We start from the raw sequence: 24,656 nt of genomic DNA on the forward strand, positions 1-24,656 counted from the left end.
AATGTTTGTAGGACACATACCAGAAGACTACCACATGAGGGAAGCCTGTGGCTTGTCAGGTACTATTCACGGAGCTTGGGCACAGGTGCAGGACGCCCAACTTCAGCTCGCAGGGGGCAAACATGTAAAAGGGGCTACACCCTTTCATTCTATTTTCAAGGAATCTTATGGTCTTGGTTTCATTCTCCTTCCTCTAAAGAAGAACGTTTAAGGTCTTTAGGCCCACAGGTGGCCTTCAGAGACATTAGTGAGCACACACATGTATGCAGCAGCATGATTCACAGAGGCCAAAGGAAACAGCCCAAGTGTCCACGGATGGATGAACAGATAGACAAAATGTGGTACATACATACTATGAAACATTATTCAGCCTTGACTAGGAAGGGAATTCTGACACATACTACAGCATGGATGAACCTTGAGAATATTATGCTAAGTGAAATAAGGTGGTCATAAAAAGAGAATTATTCTCCTTCTGTGAGGCACCTAGAGTAGTCAAATCCACAGAAACAGAAAATAAAAAAGTGGTTACCCACGGCTGGTAGGAGAAGGAAATGTTGTTTAATGAGCACAGTTTTAACCGGCTGAGCCACCCAGGTGCTCCCATGAGCACAGAGTTTTAGTTTTGCAAGATGAAGAGTGCTGGAGATTGGTTGCACGGCAATGTGAATGTACCTAACACCACAGAACTGTACGCTTAAAAACTGGCCAAGATGGCAAGTTTCATGTTGTGTGTATTTTACCACAATTAAAAAATATTTTTAATTCCTGAAAGAAGCCACTTTTAGAAAAGATATTTCAAGGAAGAGCAACCAATGACCCGGGTAGCTATTCTCTGAACAAGGTTCTTTGTTACTTTACAAACAAAAACCAGACAGGCCTAATTTATATTATTCTGCTTTGTAGTGTGGGAAGTTAGAGTAAGGTTCACGTATGTCTACTGCTTGGTCGTAACTCAGTGGACATGTTAAGGCAGATAAGGACACAAAGGACATGAAATAAAAAATTACCCAAAAAGAGCAGTAAAGGAAGAAGGTGGTGCTTTGCAAGAAGAATGCAAGCAAATAAAAATATAAACTAAGCCCACAGCTTGGAGTCCCATGCTGGGGTACATAAGAAGTAAAGTTTAAATCCAAGTGATGATGTACTACTTGCTTAATGACTTTTCAACAAATGTGTTCAACCTTTCAAAAATGAATGTATGAATGCATAAAAGGTAAGTGCAGTAGACATAGGCGCCAGGAAAGAAAGCAGGTGGGGGCAGAGAGAACAATGAAAGGGTATAAGGTAGGAAAAGTAAAAAATCTCAGAGAATCATAACTGCTGTGATGGCGTAAACCAATCTCCTCAATTACTGCCTTCATCGTTGCCACTATGATGCTGTCAAGGAAACCCAAAATAATTCTTTGAAGGTAGCAGTAACTATAAGATAAATTAAGGCACTTTTTCTCTTCCTTTAAAAAATGAAAAAATAAACTTAGATACTGTGGGAAGACAGTTATCTAACTTAGAGGTATAAACATCAGAAAAACATTGAAATTCCATCAATACTCTGTATTCAGTACTCAAGCATTTTTAAATCTCCATATTTAATAAAAATCTGTATTAAACATTCTATATAAATATACAACATATAAAATATAATGTAACATACATGATATAAAAATAATATAATTAAAAATTCTACAATTTTAACCATATTACAGTATTTCTAGGATAGAAATCCCCAACCCGGTCCTTAGTTTTCTTATTTTGTTTGAAGACTAGGAAAACAAGGCACCAAGGCTATAGCATTTTGTCACCCAAAAAGGGAAAATGGCAAAAAGCCTCAGTACTGATATTCTCAAATAACTCAACAATGGGAGGGAAACGGAAGGGCAAAATTTGCCAAGGATGAGGGAGTAGATTCTGAGACATGAATAGGATGGAGGACAATCAAGAGCATCAGCCTTCTCTACCACAAGTATGCATTTAGGAGGCAGTGTTTTATTTCAGAGGCAGAAGTGAGAAATAAAACATGTTTAGAATGGACTTAATTTAGTATGAGATAGTCTAACTATACCGTATAATGGGAGAAGTACCCGGTTGAGACAAGAGATCTACATTTTAATCTTAGCTTTATTGTTCATTGTCTATGCCACCTTGAAAAAGGCCCTAAATCTGTATGGTCTCAGTACTAAGACCAAATTGATCAAATAACTTACCATTCTTAGACTTTTCAGAGTAAAAGGAGGTCTTACTGAAATTATACCAGGACATGAGGTGTAAGCCGAGAACTGTGGGGAGCCTACTCAGTGTTACGTAGACGTGCAATAATCATTTTCTTCTCACATGTGCTGAAACTTCTACTTCGTACTCAGAATAAATGATTCTTGATTTAACTTACTCTCAACGATAAGTCCTATCCCGTAAACGCTGGAGAAAAGCGAGAGGCCACTTGTGATGGTATTTTACACCCTTTCTCCACTTTCAGAACAAATCATTTAAGAAGATTTAGAGAGCCACCAGAAGTGGAGAAACGGATGTGAAGATGATGTGTAAAAAGCAGAGAGAAGCAGAGTCCAAACAGGGCAGACAGGAGAGGAGACTGGAAAAGGACATGATCAGAGCAAATGTGTAGAAGGATGGGCAGAAATAAATACGCTCAAGAGAAAAGTCGTATCATAAGCAAAACCAAGGTGCCTGGAACATCCCATCACTCACCTAAAACTGTGAGACCGGTGACCCCAATGTTTCTGCCCCCTCTATCTGGAAGGTTATTGACCAAACATTGGTAGGTGCCTGTATCTGATAGTTGAGTGTTATTAATGAAGATAGAGACGTTGGTGGCTGGCATGGTGCCTGTAAATCCTACCCTACCATGGAACCGGGGGGCACCATCAAACATCTGTCCACCCTGATACAGAATGACCTGAAAAAGAAAGCAAAATAAATAAATAAGCCACTACACCCCCTTCTAGACACATAGCACATAACAATAACCAACTGGTAGATAGTGGACTGCACCAAACATCGGAAAACTGAATTTCTCATCTTATAGTTGTCACCCACTTGTTACTACAGCACCAGTGCATAGGTATATTCTGGGATTCTAAATTCTCATATCCCAAGTTGGAATAACACTGTTCCCTTGTCTAAGTCATCACAATATAGAATATGTCTTGAATGCAATCCTACTATCAGCCCGTAAATATTTTTATTCAAATAATTCCAAAATAAAAAGTTTAAAAAATCAGTACTCCATTCTCATGCTTAGTAGAGTGACAAAACGATAGATCATAGTCATAGCCTGATTATAAATGAATGTCATAAAAGGGAAGAAGAGTTGTAGGTCCATGACTCTTCTTTCGTCAATTTCTATTATCTAAGTTAACTATTCATGAGACAGGACTCAGGATGGTGTTACAAAAAGCCTTGTGGGCTGAGAATGAAAACTTGGTTCTATTTCAGCTCTATCTGTAAATGTTTGAGTAACAAACAAGTCTTTGTTTGTTACAGCCAAGTCTTTCGTTACCTCCTAAAATGATAAGGTTGAATAAAATCTCAAAGGTTCAGTTTAATTATAATAAATTCCATGGTTTGAAGAAACAAAAAAAGCTCCTATTAAATATACATATTTGAATTCATATCAGAAAATTTAGCTTATCACATATTTTTAGTCAGTAATAAGCTTACTGAAGCAGTAAAGCTTCATAACGGTAATAAATTATCTTTGGGAATGAAGGTATAATCATGATTACTATTCATTAATTTTCTGAGCATCATTTTCTGCAATGGTTAATACAAATTATGGGTCTTTTACCTGTAATTGGGTAGTAGCTTCTGTTTTCATGTACCCTAATTTATCTGAGACTCTTTGAGGCTGGCTAGCATGCCTGACTGTGTTTATTTTAAAACACTTGTGAAATTAGCCAAATAAATCAAGTACTGCTATCTAATGTTACTTCCTTAACATTATCAGTCTCTAAAACATACTCTCATCCACCTGTGTCAGTGTCAGTCCCTTCCTGTCAAAGTATACTTTGCTTTTTCTGTCTTGGTATTTCCTATCAGCAATGCCTTTTGATAAAATTCCAGATTCCTACATAAAATTCTCAGAAGGAGTCCCTTGACATCTGTTAAAAAAAGGAAAAAAAAGTCTCTTAAAAAGAGGATAAACTCTTCTGATAGTTGACTAACAACACAGGAGTAAGATTTAAAACAGCATAGGCTCACTGAAAGTGCTACCTTATTCTAGAAATCAAATATGTACTCAGGATGCTTTTCTACCCACCTCTTCTGAAAAGATTAACGTTTGAGAGGTAGCATGGAATGAACAAAAGTACCTGCTCAGGCTGATTAGCGTTGGAGAGAGGAATGACCATCCAAATGACATTGAGGTTAATGAGGGCAGCGCTGGTAGTGAAGGTACAGGGCAGGACTGCCGTCTGGCCCCGGGCCACCTGGATACTCCCAGGGCTCTCGGAAACTTCCAGGGAAGCTGCGACACCTGAAGAGGAAAGAAGAAAGGTTATGTGCTCACCCTTTCCCAACAGACCAAACCTCTTGAGAAAAGGTTTGTGTGTTACGTTATTAGGAATGTAAGCAGACTAACATGACAGTCTTACTGAACAACTACTGACCAATCACTGACTCAAAATAATAAAAATTGTTCATCCCTTTATCTCTTAGAAACCACAAATGAAAAATTTTAACAGCTACTTACTTTATTTTGTAAGAAAGTAAGTAGCTGGTATTTGGCCAGATTCAAATACAACATGGGAGAAGATGACTGATAGGGTTTGAGCAAAATTGCAATGGTGAAGAGAGATAAGAAATTAATTTTTTAAGAGCATCATTACGATAGCACACTTAAAATTAAATGTTTACATATAAATCTAACAAAATATGTGTAAGATCTATATACTAAAAACTATAAAATGCTAATGAAAGGAATCAAATAAGACCAAAAATGGACAGATATGCAATGTTCATGGATTGGTAAATTCCATTCTCTCTAAAATGATCTATAAAGTCAGAGCAATCCCAATCAAAATCCCAGCAGTCTTTTTGTAGCTATTTACTAATTCTAAAACACATGAAAAGGCAAAGAACTAGAATAGCCAAAATAATATTGAAAAATAGGAACAAATCTGGAGAATTCACACTGATTTCAAAACTTGCTACAGAGCTATAGTCAAGACAGTGTAGGGCGCCTGGGTGGCTCAGTTGGTTAAGCGACTGCCTTCGGCTCAGGTCATGATCCTGGAGTCCCAGGATCGAGTCCTGCATCGGGCTCCCTGCTGAGCAGGGAGTCTGCTTCTCCCTCTGACCCTCCCCCCTCTCATGCTCTCTCTATCTCATTCTCTCTCTCAAATAAATGAATAAATAAAATATTAAAAAAAGACAGTGTGGAACTAGCATAAAGATAGACCACCAGATAAATGGCACAGGATTGAGAGTTCTGAAATAAACCCTTATATTTTTAGTAAAATGCCTTTCAACAAAGGTACAAGACAATTAAATGGGGGAAAATATGTCTTTTCAATAAATGGTATTGGAACAACTCGATAGTAATATGCAACAAAATAACTCAGACCCTTACCTCAAGCATACACAAAAATCAACTCAAAATGTATCACAGACCTCAATGTAACAGCTAAAGCTATAAAACTTCTAGAAATAAACATAGGAGAAAATCTTTGTGACTCTGGTTTAGTCAAAGAAGTCTCAGATAAGTCACCAGGACCATAAAGCATAAAAATAAAATAAAAAGCTGGATTTCACTACAATTTTAAAAACTTCTGTGCTTCAAAAGATTTAATTAAGAAAACAAAAAGCCAAGGTACAGGCTGGGAAAAAGTATCTGTAATTCACACATCTGATAAAGGACTCAAATATAGAACATATAGAGAACTATTACCACTCAATAATGAAAAGACAACCCAACATCAAAATGGGTAAAATATTGGAATAAACATTTAGAAAAAGTAATAAGCACATGGAAAGATGCTTAACATTATTACTTATTAGGAAACTGCATATTAAAACCACAATAAGATACCGTTACACGGCAGTGGAATGGCTGTCATCAAGACAAAACCAAGTTTTTATAAGGATGTAGAGAAACTAGAATCCTCATTCAACGCTGGTGAGAATATAACATAACAACCCAGCAATTTCACCCCTAGGAATCTACCCAAGTACAGTGAAGATATACATCACAGAAAGACCACAAATGTTCATGGTAGAATTATTGATATCACACCCCCAAACAGAAATAATAGAAATATCCATCAACTGGTTAGTGGACAAAAACAAAATGTGGTATACCCATACAGTGAAACATCACTCAGAAATAAAAAACCACAAGCTACTGATACAACATGGATGAGCTTCTCAAAACCATTTTGCTAAATGTAAGAAGCCAGGCATGAAAGACTATATACTGTATGATTCTATTTACGTGAAATGCCCAGAAAAGGCACATCTAAAAAGATAAGAAGCAAATCAGTGGTTGCATGAGGGATTGATGGAAATACGTTCATTGGAACTTTCTAGGATGATGGAAAACTTCCAAAACTGGATTGTTAGATGGTTGTACAACTCTATAAATTTCCAAAAAATAAATGAATTTTAAATGTGTGAATTTTGTGAAATGTAAATTATACCTCAATAACACTGTTAAAATTCAAAAAAGAAAATAGTTATCTGCCAGAGCCAAATCCTGGGAAGTGAAAATCAACTGTTATCTCTTCTAAAAAGAATGCCTGTCCCCCTGGGACTACAGAACAGTATGGGACTAACAGGAGATTAAAAGAGGCCAGGGAGATCCAACAGAGAAGCTATTCTAATCATGAAAAATACATTATGCCCATGGCAATATCTCAAACTGTTTTACTTTGAAGTGATATTATCTTAATTCTCCAAAAAAAAAGTAACACAATAGCATACCAGTATGATTACAATTAGTTTAAAAAAATAAATCTACATAACACCTTCCTTCTATAGAACCTCATGTTCTTCACATATAGTCTGGTGATTTCTCAGGAGTTAAATTTACAGGATAAAATGTTTCATAAAATATGCCATCTGTGATAGGATACAAAGCAGTTGATAACATCAGGAAAAGTCTCTAAGGAAAATATTATTAGGGAAAGTCTCTAAGGTTCAAAACGAAAAAATGAAGGAACCTCAAGCATTTAGAGGCAAACAGGGGAGGTTTATCATGGAACAGGCAATGAACCTGGGAATGAGTGATCTTAAAGGGTAGAAGAGGGTTAGGGGAGTGAGTCTGTTACAATGATTATAACAAATGCCACTGGAGATGTTTTTAAGAATAAGAGTAGAAGCCAAACTGGCAACCTTCTCCAAATAATACTCCAAGAAGTGAAGGGAACATGTCCCCTTTAAACCAGACAGGATACTGTGTACCCTCCACCCCCAATTCACTCATTTCACACTGAACTCACACAATCTTTCATACAAACTTAAAAAAAATGGCCAATGTAAACTGAGAACAAAAAAGAAAGATGTTGATGGGAAAACTACCAAAATGCAACAGGAGTAAATAAAGGAAGAGTAAACTCCTAGGCCAGGTGGGAGCTGAGGGGGAGGGAGCTGGTCGGGCAGCGGAGAGCAGGCCCTGGGGTGGAAAGAAGCTATCAAAGTTTGACTTCATCTCCTTCACGTTTCACAGAAGATGAACTCTGAAATCTCAAGTACTGAGATGGCTATAGAAGAAATATTCGAGACGAGGGGGAGAGATGTAGTTTGAAACCTGGCACCTTCATCAGCTTAGCTGTGTGGCGCCAAGTACATCACTTCATCTCTGATGCAGGGGCTTCATCTGTACCATAGGGCTAACTGTTCCATCACATCAGCAAGAGGGCATGATAAGGGCAGTGTCAGATGCCAACAGCTGATGATGCCAGCACTGCAAGTACTGCTACCGGCATACGCTACATGCAATGCTGACCATACGCCAAGCCCCACACTCAGCACTCTTTATAAACATATGAGTATGCACATACGTGCACACACTCATTTCATCCACACCCCAATTCCTTTCCTTAGTAACCTCCTACTCATCCTTCCAATCAGCTCAAGTGTTACTTTTTACAAAAGAGCCTTTCCTGACCCCGCAGCCTAGGTCAGGGTCTCATAAGGCAACGTTCCTTCCATCTGAGCACTATCCAAACTTATAATCACACTTTCCTTAGTTTTCATATTCATTTCATTACTTAACATATCTTCACCAGTATACTCTAAGTACATTGAGAACTCCTTTATTTTTTTTTATAATTGTTAGCCAACATACAGAACATCATTAGTTTCAGATGTAGTGCTCAATAAATCATTAGTTGCATGTAACACCCAGTGCTCATCACCACATGTGCCCTCCTTAGTACTCATCAGTCGGTTACTCCATCCCCCCACCCCCTCCCTTCTGTAACTCTCAGTTTGTTTCCTGGAGTCCAGGGTCTCTCATGGTTTGTCTCCCTCTCTGATTTCTTCCCATTTAGTTTTCCCTCCCTTCCCTGTGGTCCTCCACACTACTCCTTATGTCCCACATGAGTGAAACCAGATGATAATTGTTTTTCTCTGCTTGACTTATTTCACTTACAGTAATCCCCTCCAGTTCCATCTATGTCCATGCAAATGGTAGGTATTCATCCTTTCTGATGGCTGGGTAATATTCCATTGTATATATGAACCATATCTTTATTCATTCATCTGTTGAAGGACTTCTAGGCTCCTCCCACAGTTTGGCTATTGCGGACATTGCTGCTATGAACATTAGGGTGCATGTGCCCCTTCTTTTCATTACATCTGTATCTTTGGGGTAAATACCCTAGTAGTGCAATTGCTGGGTTGTAGGGTAGCTCTATTTTTAACATCTTGAGGAAACTCCATGTTTTCCAGAGTAGCTGTACCAGCTTACATTCCCACCAACTGTGTAAGAGGGTTCCCCTTTCTCCACCTCCTCACCAACATTTGTTGTTTCCTGCCTGGTTAATTTTTGTCATTCTAACTGGTGTAAGGTGCTAACTCATCGTGGTTTTGATTTGTATTTCCCTGATGGCTAGTGATGTTGAACATTTTTTCATGTTGTCTGTTGGCCATTTGCATGTCTTCTTTGGAGAAATGTCTGTTCATGTCTTCTGCCCATTTCTTGACTGGATTATTTGTTTTGGGGGTGTTGAGTTTGATAAGTCCTTTATAGATCTTGGATACCAGCCCTTTATCTGTAATGTCATTTGCAAATATCTTCTTCCATTCTGTGGGTTGCCTCTTTGTTTTGTTGACTGTTTCCTTTGCTGTACAAAAGCTTTTTATCTTGACAAATTCCCAAAAGTTCATTTTTGCTATTGTTAACCTTGCCTTTAGAGATGTGTCTTGAAAGAAGTTGCTGTGGCTGAGGTCAAAGAGGTTACTGCCTATGATCTCCTCTAGGATTTTGATGGATTCCTGCCTCACGTTGAGGTCTTTTATCCATTTTGAGTTTACCTTTCTATATAGTGTAAGAGAATGGTCCAGTTTCATTCTTCTGCATGTGGCTGTTCAATTTTCCCTTCTGTTTTATTGAGGAGACTATCTTTTTTCCATTGGATATTCTTTCCTGCTTTGTCAAAGATTAGTTGACCATAGAGTTAGGGTCCATTTCTGGAGTCTCTATTCTGTTCCATTGATCTATGTGTCTGTTTTTGTGCCAATACCATGCTATTTTGATGATCACAGCTTTGTAATCTAGCTTGAAGTCAGGCATTGTGATGCCCCCAGCTTTGGTTTTCTTTTTCAACATTCCCCTGGTGATTCAGGGTCTTTTCTGGTTCCATACAAATTTTAGGATTGTTTGTTCCAGCTCTGTGAAAAATGTCGATGGTATTTTGATAAGAATTTCACTGAGAGTGTAGATTGCTCTGTGCAGCATAGACATTTTCACAATGTTTACTCTTCCAATCCATGAGCATGGAATGTTTTTCCATCTCTTTGTGTCTTCCTCAATTTTTTTCACAAGTGTTCTGTAGTTTCTAGAGTATAGATCTTTTACCTCTTTGGTTAGGTTTATTCTGAGGTATCTTATGGTTTTTGGTGCTATTGTAAATGGAATTGATTCCTTAATTTCTATTTCTTCAGTTACATTTTTAGTGTATAGAAATGCAATTGATTTCTGTGCATTGATTTTGTGTCCTGCCACATTGCTGAATTGCTGTATGAGTTCTAGTAATTTGGGGGTGGAGTCTTTTGGTTTTTCCACATAAAGTATCATGTCATCTGTGAAAAGAGAGACTTTGACTTCTTCTTTGCCAATCTGAATGCCTTTTATTTCTTTTTATAGTACGATTGCTGAAGCGAGGACTTCTAGTACTATGTTGAACAATAATGGTGACTGGGCATCCCTGACGTGTTCCTGACCTTAAGGGAAAAGCTCTCAGTTTTTCCCCATTGAGAATGATATTTGCTGTGGGTTTTTCATAGATGGCTTTTATGATATTGAGGTATGTTCCCTCTATCCCTATACTTTGAAGAATTTTAATCAGGAAAGGATGCTGTATTTTGTCAAATGCTTTTTCTGCATCAATTAGGAGGATCATATGGTTCTTGTCTTTTCTTTTATTAATGTGCTCTATCACGTTGATTGATTTCCAAATGTTGAACCACCCTTACATCCCAAGAATAAATCCCACCTGGTCGTGGTGAATAATCCTTTTAATGTACTGTTGGATCCTATTGGCTAAGATCTTATTGAGTATTTTGGCATCCATGTTCATCAGGGATATTGGTCTGTTATTCTCCTTTTTGATGGGGTCTTTGGTTCTGGGATCAAGGTAATGCTGGCCTCACAGAACGAGTTTGGAAGTTTTCCTTCCATTTCTATTTTTTGGAACAGCTTCAGTAGAATAGGTATTATTTCTTCTTAAAATGTTTGGTAGAATTTCCCTGGGAAGCCATCTGGCCCTGGACTCTTGTTTTTTGGGAGGTTTTTGATTACTGCTTCAATTTCCTTACCGGTTATTGGTCTGTTCAGGTTGTCTATTTCTTCCTATTTCAGTCTTGGTAGTTTACAAGTTTCCAAGAATGTGTCCATTTCTTCCAGGTTGCTTAATGTGTTGGCATATAGTTGTTAGTAATAATTTTTAATAATTGTTTCTATTTCCTTGGAGTTAGTCATAATCTCTCCCCTTTCGTTTATGATTTGATTTATTTGGGTCCTTTCCCTTTTCTTTTGGATAAGTCTGGAGAGAGGTTTATTGATCTTAATTCTTTCAAAGAACCAGCTTCTAGTTTTGTTGATCTATTCTGTTTTTCTGGTTTTTATTTCATCGATTTCTGCTCTAAACTTTATTATTTATCTTCTCTTGCTTGGGTTAGGCTTTATTTGCTGTTCTTTCTCCTTTAGGTGTAAGGTTAGGTTGTACATTTGTGATTTTTCTAAGTTTTTGAGAGAGGCTTGGATGACTATGTATTTCCCTCTTAGGACCACCTTTGCAGTATCCCTTAGGTTTTGGTCCAATGTATTTTCATTATCATTAGTTTCAATGAATTGTTTAAGTTCTTCTTTAATTTCCTGATTGACCCAATCATTCTTTAGCAGGATGCTCTTTAACTTCCAAGTGTTTGAGTTCCTTCCAAATTTCTTCTTGTGGTTGAGTTCCAGTTTCAAAGCACTGTGGTCTGAAAACATGCAGGGAATAATCTCAATCTTTTGGTATCAGTTGAGACCTGATTTGTGACCCAGTATGTGGTCTATTCTGGAGAACGGTCCATGTGCACTCAAGAAGAATAAGTATTTTGTTGTTTTAGGGTGGAATGTTCTGTATATATCTACGAATTCCATCTGGTCCAATGTGTGCTTCAGAGCTCTTGTTTCTTTGTTGATCTTCTCCTTAGATGATCTGTTCATTGTTGTGAGTGGAGTGTTGAGGTCTCCTACTATTAATGTATTATTATTGATATATTTCTTTATTTTGGTTATTAATTGGTTTATATAATTGGCTGCTCCCATGTTGGGGGCATAGATATTTTCAACTGTTAGATCTTCTTGATAGACCCTTTAAGTATGATATAGTGTCCCTCTACATCTCTTACTACAGTCTTTGGTTTAAAATCTAATTTGTCTGCCATGAGGATTGCTACCCCGGCTTTCTTTTGAGGTCCATTAGCATGGTAAATGGTTCTCCATCCCCTCACTTTCAATCTGGAGGTGTCTTTAGGTTCAAAATTAGTCTCTTTTAGACAGCATATGGAGGGTCCTACTTTTTTATCCAATCTGAAACCCTGTGTCCTCTCATGGGAGCATTCAGCCCATTTACATTCAGGGTAACTACTGAAAGTTATGAATTTAGTGGCATTGTATTGCCTGTAAAGCCCCTGTTTCTACAGATTTTCTCTGTTTCTTTCTGGTCTATGTGATTTTGGGGGCCTCTCTTCACTTACTAAATCCCCCTTAGTATTTCTTGCAGGGCTGGTTTGGTGGTCACACATTCTTTCAGTTTCTGCCTGTCCTGAAAGCTCTTTATCTCTCCATCCATTCTGAATGACAGCCTTGCTAGAGAGAGTATTCTTGGCTGCATGTTCTTTTCATTTAGTACCCTGAATATGTCTTGCCAGCCCTTTCTGGCTTGCCAGGTTTCTGTGGACAGGTCTATTCTGATGTTCCTCCATCTACATGTAAGCAACCTCCTCTCCTGGCTATTCTCAGGATAGTTTCTTTGGCTGTAAAATTTGCAAGCTTCACTATTATATGTTGGGGTGTTGATCTATTTTATTGATTTTGGGAGGGGTCCTCTCTGCTTCTTGGACTCAAATGCTTGTTTCCTTCCCCAGATTAGGGAAGTTCTCAGCTATGAATTGCTGAAATATACCTTCTAGTCCTCTCTCTCTCTCTCTCTCTCTCCACCCCCTTGGGGATCCCAATAATTCTGACACTGGAACGTTTCATGGCATCATTAATCTCTCCAATCCTTTTCTCATGTGCTACTAACAGCCTATCTCTGTTTTCCTCAACTCCCTTCCTTTCCATCAGCTTATCTTCTAGAACACTAATTCTCTCTTCTGCCTCATTTACCCTGGCTGTTAGAGTATTCAGTTTAGACTTCATCTCATTCATAGCATTTTTTAATTTGGCTGGATTAGATCTCATTTCTGCTCTTAGAGATTCTATATTGTCACTAAATGCTTTTTTTCAAGCCCAGCTTTATGATCGCTATCCTGAATTCTATGTCTGACATCTTCTCATGTCCATATCTATTAGTTCTGTGGCAGATGACATTTTCTCTGTTTCTTTTCTTTGTTGAGAGTTCCTCCTCCTAGTCATTCTGTCAAGGGATGGTTGAGTGAATGCGCAGAGTCCAAAATATCAACCAACACCCAAGCAAGATGCACCCTAGCAAAATCTGGAGTGGTCAGAAGCCACCAAAACCAAACAAAGCCAAAATGAAACACAAGAATAAAATTTAAAAATTTTTTAAAAATTTTTAAAGGGGGAGAGGGACAAGGGTGCTGTAATCTCTCTCAGTGTGGACAAAGCAGGGTGTTTCAGTTGTTCCTGGGTGTATTTTGGTCTGTGTGCTAGAAGACAGTACATCCCAAAATTATAAGGAAAGTAAAACATGTATTTATATAAAGGTAAAATTGAATAGAGTGAAAAAAAGGACTAAATTAAAGCATATATCTATAAAAAAATATGTGTGGAAAAATAGAAGTTGAAAAGCGACTATGAGATATAAGTTGATATAATAAACATCTAGTTGAAATGAGGAGAAGGTAAAAAGAAAAAAAAAAACAGAAAAAGTGTAAGAAAAAGAAAAAAAGGAGAATTTTCATCTGAAAAATAAACAAGTCGTGAGGCCACACCTGGAACTCAATATACAATTTTCCCCTGGCATTGGGATTTTACAGGCTTATGGGATCCATAGGATTGTCGTCCACCTGTTCTTCCAGCCTGTCTTCTGGGGGAGGGGCCTGCCGTGCTGTTTCTCAGGTAACCCTGCCTGTGCAGAGTTGCCCTGCCCCCTGTCAGGGGGATGGGCTCTGTGGAAACGGGTCCTCTATGTGGCTTTTGTTCCCTGGGGGCTTTCCACGCCTCTTCAGAGGATCAGAGCAAAAATGGCCGCAGCCAAACCTCTGGCCCAGAGCAGAAAATTCGCAGTCTGGCCTCTTCAACAAACCCTCCAGGACAAACAGTCTCCACTTCTGTATGCACCACCGAAAACCACAGTCTCCCGCAGTGCGTGCCCACAGCAGCTCTCTCAGAGATCGTCCCAGGGGTCCCGGAGTGCCACCGCCCTTAATGATTCTAAAACCGCGAGCAGCCGCCAGCTCACGCACATCCCCAAAGCTCCTGGATCATGTCTGGGTGCCGCTCTAAAGTCCATTCTGGCCACTACCAGAAGCTCTGGTGAGGTTTTCCTGGTCACAGGCCCAAGTTCCAGATTTTTTCAGGCTGCTCAAGAGAAAGGCAATTGCGTATATGGTGATTGGAGCTCAGAGTCCCTTCCTGGGCTCACTGACCATAACCTGCTTCCTGGCTCCACAACTCAGGCACTCTACCAGTTCAGGAACCCCCTTTTGCTCTGTGGTTCCTCCTATCCAGAGTCCACAATGCCCTACCTAGAATTCTGCCTTTTCATTTCCCGAGCCCCCTTCAGAGAGGGATGTCTCTCACTAGAGCAGATTTCTAAGAGTTCCAATTTTGCGCTCTGGTGTTATATCACTTTCCAGGAGCCAGCTTATGGAGGCTCTCTCCCCCTTCTGTTTATCTTCCAATATCTCCCCGCAGATTCATGACTCTGCACATCCTACCTTGCAAAAAGCAGTAGCTTTTTTGCTTGTAGAGATCCAAATATATATTCTCACATCTCAGGCTGATTTCATGGGTTGAGTTCAAAATGACTTGATAGATATCCAGCTAAATTCAGGGGACCGGTTGAAACAGGGTCCCCTACTCCTCCCTCTACCACCTTGCTTCCTCCAAGAACTCTATTATTTTAAGAACTTAATAAAGAACTCAATAAATACATCTTACTGAATTGACCTAATGCAATTCCTTCAGTTTCCACATAAAAGACTATATACAGTATAGTATCTAGACCTAGACGAGACTGTCTAGTCTTGCCAAAGGTCTTAAGGTTAGCACCTGTGTCTTCTGACTTTCAATACAGTATGTTTTGTACTATGTCAAACTCCTCCACAGATCATATCTCAGAAAATAAATGACAATGTTATCACTTCTATTAAGAATACAGTGAAGGGTTACTTCCTTACCAATAAAACTGATACTGAGCAATAGAAGCTCAATTTACTTACAAATATATCTCTTCTACTCTCAGTCTCTTTTAGATAGAAACATCTAACATAAAAAGGCTGCTACGTTCTTTAGCTACCAGGATTCTCTATGGAACAGAATTTTAAAAGAAAGTCATCCAAGACCCATCTATTAGGATAGCAGATACCAAAGCAAATTGTACAATACACTATCCTAAAGGACTCACGTAAAGAAAATGGCTGAAAACCGGCTACCTAACTTTCAGAACTACACGGCCAATAAAGAGGTCAGGAGTGAACATCTGCAGAGAGTCTTTGAGGAGCCTCCTTGAGGAGGTTTCCTTCCTTCACCTCACAGAGCTTGGTGAGCTACAAGTCCCAGCCCTTTCCCACCCAACAACAAGGCCTATATTCCTGGAATATGTCAGGGCCAAGGACATCTGAGAGTTCCCAATGGATCAGATGTGAAAACAAAAAGAGCTGGTGCAGGGCCACCTTCGATTGTCCTAAGAGGGCTGGCTGATGAGATCTCACTAGAAGGAAGGTGAGGGTAGACCTCTGAATTCCCAGAGGGTGGATCACTGGCATTCTGGAAACTACACATTATTTCCATCTATTAATTGAGATTTTTCTGATTTTGCTTTATTTCTAAACTCAGAGTGAACAGAAAAGTTGTGTAACCTGCTTAAGTTTTCACGTCGAAAAAGGAGAACTGGATCTTGAATAAATTTAAAGAAATCTGGAAGATAAAGCTGCTTTGGGATTGTGTCTCAGAATTCCTATTTAACATACTGACTAAACTGAGTACAACTGAAAATTTCTTAGAAAGAGTAAGAAGGAGAGAAATGGGTATTTTTCACATTTTAAATGATTGATTTTTTTCTATCTTATTAAAGAAACAACTAAAAACCCCCATTTCCTTTTAGAGTGTATTTCCATGTTTGAAATTCTAGGCAGGAATTTAAACTTTAATGCTAAATATTAGATTAAAAATTCATTTAAAATACCTTACAATTTGCAATATTTACATGAGAAATGCATAATTTAAGAGCTGGTTTGGCAACATTTTTCAAGCTTGAATCTTTTCTTAGTACTTTCACCCAAGAAAAAAAATTAAGTCAACTCATGAATTCTGAATGATTCTAAGCAATTAAATAAGAAAGACATAAAGCACATGGCCCTGTTTCCTCTGAGGAGCCGAAATCATAAATAACAGTTGTCTATACTCTTTCTTTAGGCCCCTGTTTCCCAAGCTTTAAAGCCAAAAGAAATTCACACTTTTCTCAGACCAAGAATTACCCGTTAGAGGAAAAGAAACTGGCAGCAAAGAATCCTCAAAAGTCCTAAGAGGGATCATCCACACTACATTGTAGCCAAGAGAACAAAGGACATTTTACAGTGACTTGCAGACTCAGGGAACATGAAACATCCCTTGCAAATCCATCAGAGCCAGAACAGTTGAAGTTCAGGAGGAGGACTGGCACAAGCAGTCCAACTGAGATTTCAAAACACTGATGTCTATGGAGCATGTACTCCTGTTTGAGGATCAGGCCAACTGCCAGGCTACTTCCCTCTGAGAATACAGTCAGCAAAGGATCTGAAGGATGTGATGGTATTTTGGGAGGACTATGTTGCCCTGTCACCCAAAATATTAATATCAGCAGTCACAAAATCCTAATTGGCTTATATGATTCCCCTGTGATTTCATAAGTGCTATTTCTAACATATAAAAATGTAATATAAAATTCATTTAACCCATGCAAATTCAGTTCTGTAGTTCCAGGAGACTAAAATAAATGTCAAAAAATAAAAATTCTACACTCCTTGTTTTCTAAAGGAAACTATGGAATAGCACAGATCTTTAATATTGCAGTGATTTTTAAAACAAATCACTTTCTCTTCATACTGTAAGCAAATTCCAATTAGATGAAATAATCTATTATAATTGTTATTATATGATTTTTTAAAACTGCCAACTGAACTAAAAAATAATGTTTGTATTAGTTGACATTAAATTATATTTTGGCCATCAACACAGTACTAAACTAAATGAAGAGTAAATATCTGGTTAATTTGATCAATTTAGATGGCTTTATTTATTATACACTGGTCATCCATATTAATCAATTTGTAGGATCACTGCCAAATCTCTACTTCATTTGATGCCATATCAAATGATATACTTTATTGTTGATATACAAAGGAAAGCTACTGTAAAATTATATAACCTTATCTTCTGGTTAAAGCAGGGAATACTCCTACATAGTCTATGACTCATGGTATTGCAGTCTTGTATTTTCATGGTTTTATGGTTCCCCTTCAGGTATTATTACAGTGCCTTCTCATTAACTTCTCCTTTTCAACCACAAACATTCCTTAGGGACCATACCAAGGGCAAACAGCATACCAGGAGACCTAGGTATTGAAATTATTTCCTCAGAGCAGACCCCAAGATGAGACGGAGGGAGCCCAAAGACCTGTACTGAACCAATGCTCATGGTCTACATTATCACTCCCCTTTGTCACTTTGCAAATAATCAAAAAGTATATACATCTGCCTAGTTGGCCCCGTCATGCCATGCCATATCTATTATGTGAGTGATTTAACTCAACAACAGCTCCTAACACTTGAGGTGAACTTGATCAGACTCCTCTACAGCAAGTCTCCCATTATTACTGACCTCTCCTGATTTCATATATGGCTTCGGGAATAGGTATTTAAGAATTCTCTTACAGGGGTGACCACAGCCTGGCAAGGCGACAGATCATTTACATACACATTTTGTTTGGCCAATATTATATGACTCACTCAAAGTTTTTCAATACTTTGAATTACTTACAATTAAATAACACAAAACTCTAATAGATTACCACTTCTCTTGAAAAACTGTAAACGTTAGTAACATTGGGCCTGCATTTCACATGATAATTAGTGCTGCCCCTGTTAGACAAAGCATGAGCTCTCCATATTGCCAGAATCCCCACAATCCCCAAACCCCTATTACTCTACAATATGGCCCACTTTACTCAGTTAGGATACCTGCCTGACTGCTGTGGGCATATCTGTGTTTGCAAACCCTTTTGTAAAACTAAGTGAGTAATGTGATTATAATTAAGTGTTTAAAGAAGCAAGACACAAAAGCAGAACCAGGTTTTGCAATGTTATGATGGGACATGATATTATGACAACACCAAGGCCACAATTCCCTTCAGGGAAAGCAGAATGAGATAATTCCTTACCATGGGTTACCATGGTTTGTGACACAGGATCTCATTCACATCCTGGCTACAAGTGATTGCACCAGGAATGGGCACCTGACCAAAACTGTCACCTACAGCCTGGACAGTTGTTTGAGAGATAATTATCATGAGATCCTTGTCAAAAGATACTACCAAATACAATGGTGCCTGGCAAATCCAACAGGACCTTCCTTCTTGGTGGGGAGTTTGAAAAAGCAGCAGCATGTGAAGAGAGAAGAGCTAGGTCACTAAAGTAGGAATAAAGAAGGACATTAAATAATGATAAAGGGGTCAATTCATCAAGGACATAATGGTCTTGTGTATGTACCTAACAACAGGGTCTCAGAGTACATAAAGTAAAAACTGATAGAATTGAAAGGAGAAAAAGAAAAGTACCAATCATAGTTGGAGACTGGAACACTCTTCTGTCATTAACAATGACACAGAACAAATTCATAGAATAGATAAAAGTCAGTAAAAAAAAATCAGTAAAATACAGAAGACCTAAACAACACTACCAATAAATAATTTAACATAACTGAGATTTTTAGGACACTCTACTCAACATCATGGAATACACATTATTTTCTAACATACAAGAAACATTCACCAAGATAGACAATATTCTGAGTTACAAAATAAACCTTAACGAATTAAAAGAATTAAAATCATACAAAGAATGTGAATTAAATTAGAAATTCAATGACAGAAAGAAACCTAGAAAAGCATCAAATATTCATGAAAATCCACTTCTAAATACCTCACTTCAAAGGTGAAATTACAAGGAAAATCAGAAAATATTTTGAATTACATGAAAACGAACATGCAACATATCAAAATTTATGAGAAGCAAGCACTACTTAGAGAAAAAATAGCATCTAAATGCTCATATAAAAAGAAGGCTTATAATCAACAATCCAAACATACACCTTAAGAAAGTAGAACAAGGGATGCCTGGGTGGTTCAGTTGGTTAAGCATCTGCCTTTGGATCAGGTCATGATCCCAGGTTCCTGGGATCAAGTCTTCATCAGGCTCCTTGCTCAGTGGGGAGTCTGCTTCTCCCTCTGCCCACCCCCCGCATGCTCGCTCTCTCTCTCTCTCTCTCTCTGACAAATAAATAAAATCTTTTTAAAAAAGAAAGTAGAACAAATTAAATCAAAAGCAAATCAAAAGAAGAAAAAGTATTAAGAGTAGAATTCAGTGAAAATAATAAGAGTAAATCAATGAAATCAAAAGCTGCTTCTCTTAGGTCAATAAAATTGATAAATCTCTAACCAAACTGCTCAAGAATGAAAAAGAAAAGATATAAATATCAAAGAAGGGACATAACTACAGATACTAAAGACAGTGAAAGAATAATGAAGGGATATTATAAATAACTTTATGCTAACATATTTGGTAACACAGATGAAATGAGCAAATGCCCTGAAAGACACAAAATGCCAAAGCTCACTCTAACAGATACAGATGGCCTGAAGAGCGCTTGGACCATTAAAGAAAATTAATTTCATTTGTAGTTCAAAATCCTCCCCACCAAGATAACACCAGGCCCAAACAGCTTCATCAGTGAACTCCGTCAAACATTTAATGAAAAAATAATGCCAATTCTATATATAAATTCTTCCAGATAAAAAAAACCCTCAATTTATGAGGCTAGCTAACATTACCCCAATACCAAAATCCAACAAAGACAATACATGCAAAGAAAATTACAGACTAACATCCCCTCTAAACACAGACATAAAAGTCCTTAAAATATTAGCAAATTGAATCCAGCAATATACAGAAAGAATTAATCATGACAAAAGTAATGTTTATCCCAGGAATGCAAGGCTCACTCATTATTTGAAATCAATATAACTTACGTGTCAACATACTAAAAAAGAAAAATATATAATTTTTTTCAATAGGCACAGAAAAATTGACAAAAATCAGTATCTAGGGGCACCTGGGTGGCTCAGTCAGTTAAGCATCTGCCTTTGGTTCAGGTCATGATCCCAGGGTCCTGGGATCCTGCCCCACATGGAGCTCCATGCTCAGTGGGGAGTCTCCTTCTCCCTCTGCCTCCCCCATGCACACACACACACTCTCTCTCAAATAAATGTTTTTTTAAAAAATGAGTATTCATTATAAAATATTCATTTTAAAAACTCTCTTCAAACAAGAGAAGGAACTTCCACACACTGGTAACAAGCATCTACAAAACAAAACAAAAAACAGCTAACATCATATTAATGATAAAAAGACAACTTTTACTAAATGGCTAAAGTTGCTTTCTTACGATCAGAAACAAGGTAAGAACGCCTGCTCTCACCAGGTCTATTCAACAATGGAGGTCCTGGCCATTCCATTTAAGGCAAGAATAAAGGGGAAAGGCACATAAATTGGAAAGAAAAAAAGTAAAATTGTATTTATCTGCAGATAACACAACCATCTACATTAAAAATTCTAATAAATCTACAAAAAAGCAACAAATTAATAGCAAGGTTGCAGAAGTCAAGGTCAATATACAAAAAATATACAAAAATATTTTTATACAATAGCAAATAAATTTTGAAAATTAAAAATTTTAAATAATACCACTTATAGTAGCATCAAAAGACAAAACATTTAAGGATAACTTTAATGAAATATCTGTAAGATCTATATAATGAAAATTACAAAACTTTTCTGAGAGAAATTAAAGGACCTAGATAAATGAAGAGATAAAACACAGCCATTAATCAAAAGACTTAAATACTGTTAGATATCAAGTCTCCCCAAAGTCATACACTGATTTAGTACATTTCCAACCAAAATTCCAGTGAACTATTTTGTAGAGATAGTCAAAATGCTTATAAAATATATGTGTAAAAGCAAAGATTAAAATAACAAGATTTTGAAGGGCACCTGGGTGGCTCAGTAGGTTAAGCATCTGACTCTTGATTTTAGCTTAGGTCATGATCTCAGGGTCATGAGATGGAGTCCCACACTTCAGTGGGGAGTAGGCTTGAGGATTCTTTCCCTCTGCCTCAACCCCACACTCACTCTCTACAATAAATAAAAAAATCTTTTTTAAAAATAGCAAAATTATGAAAAGGAAAAAAAAGTTTGAGGACTTGTCATATCAAATTTTAAAATGTTCTATAATGCAAGGTAGCCAAGATAGTGTGATATTGGCACAAGAACAAACTTAGTCCAGAAATAGATCTACACATATATGGCCAATTTATTTCCAACAAAGATGTCACAGATGTTCAGTGGGAAAGGATACTGTTTTCAAAATACAGAGCTAGAATACTGGACCTACAAATACATAGATATTAATTTACCTTTACCTTATACCTTTATATAAAAGTTAACCTGAAATGGATCAAACAGTTAAGTATAAGAGTAAAAACTATAAAATTTCTAGAAGGAAACACAGGAGAAAGTCTCTATGACTCTGAATTAGGAAAATACTTCTTAGGATACAAAATGCATGAGTTATTTTTAAAAATAATAAATTAGACATTCAAAATTAATAATTTCTTGTTTTCAAAAGATACTGTTAAAAAAATTAAAATACCAGCCATATTTTGGTAGAAATTAATTTCAAAACACATTGGGGGGGCACCTGGGTGGCTCAGTCGGTTAAGTGTCTGCCCTCGGCTCAGGTCATGCTCTGGGGGTCCTGAGATGGAGTCCAGCATCAGGCTCCCTGCTCAGTGGGGAGTCTGCTTCTCCCTCTCCCTCTGTGTGCGCTTTCTCTCAAATAAATAAACAAACTTTAAAACACACACACACACATCAAGGACTTGTAATAATACAGAAACAGCTCCTACAATTCAATAAGAACCTAATTTTTTTTTGAGAGGGGGAGAGAGAGTGAGGGAGAGAGAGGGAGAGAAAGAAGGGGAGCATGCTTGTGAATGGTGAGGGGTGGAGGGAGAGGGAGAGAGAGAGAGAACCCCAAGCAGCCTCCACACCCAGCACAGAGCCTGACATGGGGCTCGATCTCATGAACCTGAGATTGTGACCTGAGCCAGAATCAAGAGTGGGATGCTTAACCGAATGAGCTACCTAGGCACCCCAAGAAACTAATTTTTTAAAGGCACCATAGAAAACATACAAATGAGTAATAAGAACATGAAAAGATGCACAACTTCATTAGTCAACAGAGAAATTAAAACCACACTGAGGTATCACTACAAGGAGTTAAATTAAAATGACTGACAATACCAAGTGTGGACAAGAATGCAGAGTAACTCAAGCTTCTACAGCTTTCTAGAGGGACTGTGAAGTGGTGCAGATCTTTGGGGATATTTTCACAGTTTCTAGGTTAAGTAAGCACTTAACCATACTAACCAATAATTGCAATGCTAGGTATTCATCAAGAGATATAAAACCACAAAAACACCTATATGCAAATTTTCATAGCATCTTTATTCACACTAGCCAAAAAACTGGAAACCCAAATGTCCATCAACTTACAGATGAATAAAACAACTTTGGGAAATTACTCAACAAAAAGGGACAAACTACTGACACATGCGACACAGATAAATATCAAAGGCAGTATGCAAAGTGAAAGAACCCAGAAACAAAAGACTATAGACAGTATGTATCCATTTTTAAAAAACTCTATATTATGGAAAAGATAAAACTGCAGCAGCAGCAAACCCCATCCGTGGTTGGCGGGGGTGGGAGCGAGAGCGGAGGCGGAGAGGGGGGTGGGCGGGGAGAAGGACCGCGCACGGCATGAGTGGAGTCTTTGGGGGTGACAGAAATCTTCTACATCACAACTGTGGTGGTGATTAGAAGACTGTAAACATTGGTCAAAACTCAACAAACTATACATCTAAAAGGGGGGGGAGGTATTGTATATAAATTGTACCTCAATCTGATCTTTTCTTTAATTAAAAAAAAAGGATGTTGGGAAGCTCTCAGCATCATTGAAATGCCTAAGGAAACAAGCTCAAGGATAAACTTCTAGGAAAATATCCAAAACTATGCTGTAGAATGGGCCTGATGAGAAAATTGCTGCAACTGTCCCTGTCACCAAACCCTAAGTGCGAGGACCCTACCGCAATGACTAATGAGGCCAGCTCTCTATCTGGCACTCAGCCCAGCAACACCATCACCCCCAAAGCCATGCTCTTCTGCAGCTATCCGGGGGGCTCAGTCCAGAGCCCGTTTCTCACACTGTCCTCTTCCAAATCATGGTCTCACCTCTGTGCATCTGACTGGAGAGTCAAAGTCCAAGCTACGAAAGAGGCTGGAAATTTAAGTTCACACTTCTAACAGTGGGAAGTGGACATATGACCTAAGAATTTCTCCAAATATAGAAATACTATTCAAAATAGGATGTCCGGACAGTAACAGGACAAATGGTAAGTGAAAACATTAAAGGCTGTTTCTTTCGTTCTCCTCCCCTTCCCCTTCAGAGCCTATCTTTGTCAAACCCTCTCTCGTTCCTGCCCTCACAGGCTTCTGCAAGGTGGAAAGCTGAAACTACTGAAGACAACAGGCTTCCTGTCTCTAGTGAAAGCCTGCACTCGGCGAGGAAACCATGCTGGGGGAGAGGAGCTGGGAGGGCCCCCCTCCACACTTGCGAGAGGAGAGAGAGGGCTCCTGGGAAGGGCATGGAAGTTGGCCAAGGTCCTGGAGAAGAGGACCAAGGGAAAGAGCAGTGCTTCCAAGAGGATGGCTGCTCTGGACCTCAGGCCCTGTCCTTCCGAGGCTCCTTCTGCTGTGAGCACAGAGGCTGCAGGGCAAGACTTCAAAGGACCCTGGTGGTTCAAACGTGAGGAATGTAGTAGCTACTGCATGGAAGACCAGAGGGGTCCCCCGTGTTTTGGGTTTGTAGGAGACCTTGCTGTGGCGGGGGGGTCCCAGTAACAACTGATAGTAAATTTCCTGCCACAATGGTAAGAAGAGCTTCAGATTTGTATTCAACTGGACCTAAAGAAAGTAGATGAATGGACAAACCTCATAAACCTCTGTGGGTCCTAGGAATTATAAGCATAATTTTAAAATAAATCTAATGCCCTAAAGATTATATGAAGGACTTAAAAAAAAAAATCTCAGGCGCCTGGGTGGCTCAGTCGGTTAAGCGACTGCCTTCGGCTTAGGTTATGATCCTGGAGTCCTAGGATCAAGTCCCGCATCGGGCTCCCTGCTCAGCAGGGAGTCTGCTTCTCCCTCT

The 24,656-nt window shown here is 38.4% G+C and overlaps 1 protein-coding gene across 4 annotated transcripts in view; it reads right to left on the reverse strand.

Moving 5' to 3' along the window:
- The window catches only part of IGSF11 (immunoglobulin superfamily member 11), a 137,078-nt gene that overhangs the window by 20,382 nt on the left and 92,040 nt on the right, over positions 1–24,656 (reverse strand). For all 4 annotated transcript variants that reach the window (XM_073893792.1, XM_025868793.2, XM_073893791.1 and 1 more), the window contains exons 2-3: positions 4,326–4,489; positions 2,704–2,911 (exon numbers count right to left, since the gene is read on the reverse strand). In XM_073893792.1, the coding sequence (XP_073749893.1) occupies positions 2,704–2,911; positions 4,326–4,489 (372 nt within the window). The remainder of the gene's footprint in view (positions 1–2,703; positions 2,912–4,325; positions 4,490–24,656) is intronic.

Source organism: Callorhinus ursinus, unplaced genomic scaffold, assembly GCF_003265705.2.
Source record: "Callorhinus ursinus isolate GAN/ISIS: 27379988/994484 unplaced genomic scaffold, GSC_fseal_2.0 scaffold1, whole genome shotgun sequence".
Lineage (NCBI taxonomy): Eukaryota > Metazoa > Chordata > Mammalia > Carnivora > Otariidae > Callorhinus > Callorhinus ursinus.